Below are 6,000 nucleotides of genomic sequence, written 5' to 3' on the forward strand. Positions count from 1 at the left end.
AGGAGCCACTGTTTTGCTCAACACTAAATATGATGCAGCCTAGAATGTGGTTACTGGAACAACGGTCACCATGGGGATAGCAAAGAAATGGTTCTACGGCCAGGCAGTTCCACACATCACCCATGTTTCTCAGCACACAGGCAGGCAGAAGTGGAGCCCCTTTCTGCCTTAGTTTTAGCACTGGACAACTGAGTAATCTTTCACCCATGTAACTTGAAGGACAGTTCCAACAACCAGGGAGGGGCATGCTGGTGAGACAAAGAAATATGATTGCGTCGCAAAAAGATGGACAGGATTGGTGGAAAATTGAACCCAAATACTCTGCTAAAGTTCTCATTGGAAATGGGCTGGAAGAGAGGAAAGAGGTAAGATCAGGAAAGAAGTGTGAGAGCAGGAATAGAGTGGGTCAGAACCAATGCTGTCGAGGTAGAATACTACTTCAGTCATAAGCTAGATTGAGGTTCATCTCAGAAGTGTGATAAAAGGGAGAAGGATAAGCATCTTGCTTGGCCTGCATCCATTCATTTTGTTGATGATTGGCCATTCGTCTCTCTAAGCCAGGACAGAAGCAGTGCCTGAGCATGTGTTACATTGTATGGTTCACACCGGACATCATAGTAGCCAATTAAAAATGCTATAGCACTTTTTATGGCAATCCCTTCAGACTGCTATACAACTTCCATACAACTAACTATACAACAACAACACATACAACTTAATAATATAAACCAGCATTATACAAGAGAGGCTTCACTAATCCTTCCATAAATTAAATACTTATTATTACTTGTATCAGAGGATCTTTAATGATTTGGATATTGGTTTCTTGTATAAACAAGAGGATCTTTGCTAGGAGAGCTGCTCGATAGATTGCATGCCCTGCTTAAGGGCTGAGCAAGATTTTATCATGAGACATTTAACTTTGTCAAAACATGCCTGTTAGGTTCAATATTGGAGCTGTTAGGGCAAATCCTTCTGACTCCGCTAAAATTACTTCCTTTAGATGTTTTTTTTTTTTTCTAGAGCAAAATGCTAGACTATATTGCAGAGACTGGCCTGCTGCAGCAGAATTAGGAACAAAGGGACAAAAAAAAAAGTTTGTTTGTCCTTTTCAGATGCTAGTTCACATGGCAGGTAAAAGTATTAAACACCAAACCATGAATAATTTTTCAGGGGCTGTACGGTATCTTGTATTTTCACCAAGGAATCAATCCAGAATTTTATAATGGCTGATTATGCCAGCTGACTTTACCATCTGAGAAAAAGTACCATAGCACAGACTTCTTTCCAAATAAGTGCTTTTTAAATGCATAGATGAAGAAAGCAGCACTGGAACAGAGCTTCTGTAACGATCAGATTGCCTTAGCTTGTTGTATGTATCTCTCTAGTTTATAAAAGACACTGGGAAACTCGGCAGCAGCATCATATACAGAACAGACTTCATTTGCTTCCCAGATCACAAACCAGACCAAACACTAAGGAGAACCATGATGGAAAAATTTGAGGTAAGTAAAAGAAGTTTCAAAGGTGGGGCTGTGTGTGCCAACATTCCAAACAGTGATGATCTTTGACTAACACTTAAATCATATTTAATATCCTTAAACAACTATATACATAAAAGAAGGCACTGCAGCTCCGTGGCAAATTTACAGGATCCAGAGCTCCCTCATATGTTTGATTAAAGTAGGATGCCTTTCAGAGGTAGACAAACAGCACATACTTCCTGGTACTCTCTGGTTCTTTCCGAGTCTCTGCTTCGGTGGGTGACCAGGGCACATGAAGAAAGCTAGCACGTTTCTATCAGCTAGCACTGGGTATTGCATCTTCAGGACATTCTGTGGGCTATAATATGAGCTTGCCAGTAAAAGAAGATTATTTTCACCAGCACACCTCCAATTCATAGGAACGAACTGCATTTAAATGCGTCCCAGATCTTTCACAACAATACTTTTCCCACAAGTATCATCTGCTAGAATGTCCCTTCGTCCAAGGTGCCTCTCCACCCCCAAATATTCTTGTCATTCTCTCCTGACAGACAGTTAGAAGGTAGTATATGTAATGCTAGTGCACAATGAAACACTTAAGCAGCACAAGACAATCAGCTTTTCATTTGCAGGCTTCTTAAATGTATCTGCAAATCCCTGATGCATGAGTTGAAACCAGACTAATCAGATCTCATGACATACAGATGTAGTTGCTTAATTTAACTGGACATCTACTTTACTTGAAATGCAAATGCCTTTATTTTCAGGGCTTAAATTATAAGTAAAAGTAATGTAAGTACTGACAAAATATTGTCATATCATTGGCAGTACAGTCTGACTCAAAAGCATGCTAAGCCATCTGAATGCTATGTTCAAAGACAAGCAGCATGGTTTCATTTCTCATTTAATTCTCATTTCAGGGCCTGCCAATGCAGCACTTCTTCACCCATCATGAGGAACCAAGAAGCCGAAATTTGGTATCGGAGTATGACGATAAATACAATAGACATGGTTACAACCCTGTGCTGCCTCCCCTCCGCAGCTGGAATGGACGCACGTTTGCCTGGATTTCTCAGAAATCGGATTTCCCCATTGTTGGTAGGTTTTGGCATTATTATTTCAATCAGATGGAACATGGTGCAGTTGTCAATATATAGACTTACAGCCAGGAACCTCCTTCTGTTTTAATTCTGAAAATGGATTTTGTGGTGACTTTTGACTGTGTCTTACCCAGTCAGTAGCTTATTCTTCAGATTGATAAAGTGGAAATGTTATCCATACAATAATACTTAATCACCACAGGAAGCAGTGAAGGATAGTGCCAATAAACAGATTTCTCTCCCCTATGCAATAATGCAAGACACCAGCTGAAAACAAGGAGAGCTGTGAGATACAACTAGCAGGAGTATTACTATGTTTCTGAATTTAAGCGACATGTACAGCTCTTATAACTTTTTTAATATCTACCAGAGAGACTATGAAGAATCAGGACTCTTTACATTTATACTGTTACTGCTGTCCTATCGATATCTAACAGTGATTTTCCCTTCCAGCCAGAGGGTAGACACACATGCTCTGGGAACAAAAAGATCTGCTTTGTCCTTAATCTGCTGTCAAAATAGTACAAATATTCCCTATGACAACTGTGGAGTAAAACCACCAGAACCCAAAATTTAATTCTATCATTTCTAACATTTAATCATTTCTTGTCTCAGAACCACCTACCAACTATGGCCTTCTTGAGCACCTGATGAAAAAATGGCACGAGAAAGAAGATGGAGTGATGAACAGTGTCTATACCATTTCCTATGGAAGCCCACCAATTTCTGCTTTTACTACTTGTCAACTGAGACAACCAGCTAAAACTCATGATCTCCCTTTCAACCAGGGATGTCTTCCCCAAAATGTTAGTAGAATCCTGGATTATGAAGGGGGTCAGAAATACCTGCAAGCCATCAGCCAACTGGTGAGAGACAGAAAAGCAAGGGACGCCTCTGTGTAAACTGCTTAGGGTGATCTTAAGTACTACTTAATATAGCTTGTTGCTCATGTACGTAAGAGTGATCTGTTCCATCCAGAAGGAATGAGAATTAGGTTATAAATGTGGAGGGCTGTCTACTAGTTAGAACAAGTTGCTGGGTTACATGCTGACCTGCAGATGGCTGGGAATATTTCAGAAGATATTAAATCACTGGAAACAAAATTTTCATCTGTTGGTTTCTGGTCAATGAACAGTTGCAGGAAGGAAAAAAAAAGCCCAGAATGGGACTGAACCTGAAAGGATATAAATCTCTTAATTGCTTTGTCCTTAGCTTTTTTTTTTTTTTTTTTTCATTTTTACACAGCTTGCTATAATTTCTTTGATGAAAGAGTAGAAAAGAAACTTGTGTTATTCCATAATGTGTCTGAAACATCCAAGAATAAAGTAAACCTATGAAATGGCTGCATACCTAAGGACAAGGTGAACCAAGGTTTATCCCAATGCAGTAAGCAAGCAGACCTTGATTGCCCTTGGCTTTACATGTTGAATGGCACTTAATGGTAGATAAGCTGCAAAGTGAACTACATTAGTTGACCTTACATTACCAAACAGTAAACCTAGAAGAAATAGTTGTAGGTGGCCTTTATACTGCTGGATAGGCCACCCCGATCCTTTACTTGGATGAGAAAGTATGTGAATGACCTATGTAAAAAATGCTGACAGAAGTCCAAATTCTTATTGCACTGATGTGCAACTCCTGTATTTAAATCACATTTGGTTCAGAGGACATATTTGGAAGGTTCAGCTGATATTGGTCTGAGGCTCAACAATAAACTTGCAGCAAGTTAAAGGCTTAGATTAAATATATCTGGAATTAATTCAATACATATTTATCTCTTAAACAATTTTGCTCAAGATTAGCAATAATATAATTATTTTTAGGAACAAGATAAAGCATATACTTTAGTCTTGGCATGGACAAGCCTCTGGCCATGGTCTGTACAGAGTTTTACCCCTGCAACATTTTAGTCGCTGTGATTCAGGTTTGCTTTTTCAAGGTCGGATTTTCAACTGAAGGACATGGACGATTCAGGCGTGTGTGTAGAGCAACAGTGGCACCTATTGGCAAAGTCATTCTTCACTGACTGTGAGACAACCAAAAACGTCTGCAGGAGAGGTACGCAGACCCTCAACTAGTTGCATGAATCAGAAGGCAGCATTGTTAATGAAATCTTTCAGAGATGCAAGGGCCCTGATAATTAGATAAGCATTATATAGGGTTTTGGGGGGCTTCAAAGCCCCAGGGAGATCAAAGGCAATTAGAAAAAATTGAAAGCAAAATAGGTGAAAGTAGTCACTGAAACACAGCCAGCTATTAGTGCTGTGTTATAAAAAAACACATTCTCTTGAAAAAAAAATCTTTAAAATAATTCATAAAGAAGGCATGCCTTACAATGGAATGAAAATTGGAGGATACAGAAATTCTTGTATCCACAAGGAAGTCCATCCAGATTAATTTTATTGCCAATGTGACCATAAAAAGTGTGGTTTTCTGTTTGTTACCCATGTGCTAATATTTTTAATGAAAATACCAACCGGGTATGCATCTTGATAGCACAACAAAGCCCATTTAATATTTAGAATAGAGCTTAGAAAATTATACAAAGGTAGTCTTCATTTCACACAACTCTATCAGTTTGCTTAAAAATCTGGTCATCAATCATTCATAATTATTAAATATTTACAGTAAATGAAACATTTATGGTTATTATCTACCGTGCTTCTAAAACCAAAGCTCATATATGGAAAGAAATGACCAGCTTGCTGTACAGGGAATTACTGAGATGCACAAGTAGCACCTTTGAAATTTGTAGGAAAACATTAATTCTAAATCTGTAAACTGACTGGGCAGGGCTCCCCAAGCACAGGTCTAATCTGTTCAACTCTTGAGACATTTACAAGTAAAATATACAACTACGACGCCCAAAGGAACCAAACAAAGCATGCAGCTAACTGGATGAAATGCATTTGGATAGAGAGCTTCTTAAATAGAAAAATGCACAACTCTACGAGACATGTCAGTTGTGATTAATAATACCCGGTAGCAAAATATCTGCTTTGAACTGTTTAACTGATTAGCTGTTTTCACTTCAGCAATACTAAATATGCATCACAGATATCTAGCCAGCTTTTTGGTGACTCAAGCCTCAAGCTGAACTCATGACAGAAAGAGTCCAGGCTTCTCCATCACTTGATCCAAGTTCAGTGAAGGTGAACATACACACACCAACCAGCCAGTAACAAAAATTGAATGAACGTATCTTTACCTCAAACATATTGCTCAAACATTTTACAAGACAAAATTTCAGACAGAATAGCACTGATATTCAAGCTTTTCCTCCCCTTTTTTTCCTACAAAATGTAGTTGACCTAGATTATTCCAGACAGAACCCCCCAAAACCATAAAGTTGAGCCATTGCTGAAAGCAATGCTGCAAACACATGGCTACATCAAGAATACCTCATTTATATTTTC

At 38.7% G+C, this 6,000-nt stretch overlaps 1 protein-coding gene across 1 annotated transcript; it reads left to right on the forward strand.

Moving 5' to 3' along the window:
• Window positions 1-233: 233 nt before the first annotated feature.
• CFAP107 (cilia and flagella associated protein 107) lies at window positions 234-3,486 on the forward strand. Its single transcript, XM_075029214.1, has 4 exons — window positions 234-365; window positions 1,389-1,505; window positions 2,405-2,582; window positions 3,200-3,486. Exons 1-4 carry the CDS (start codon window positions 246-248, stop codon window positions 3,484-3,486), a joined length of 702 nt encoding a protein of 233 aa, XP_074885315.1. The 5' UTR covers window positions 234-245.
• Window positions 3,487-6,000: the final 2,514 nt, after the last annotated feature.

This window comes from Buteo buteo, chromosome 5 (assembly GCF_964188355.1).
Source record: "Buteo buteo chromosome 5, bButBut1.hap1.1, whole genome shotgun sequence".
NCBI classification, from domain to species: domain Eukaryota; kingdom Metazoa; phylum Chordata; class Aves; order Accipitriformes; family Accipitridae; genus Buteo; species Buteo buteo.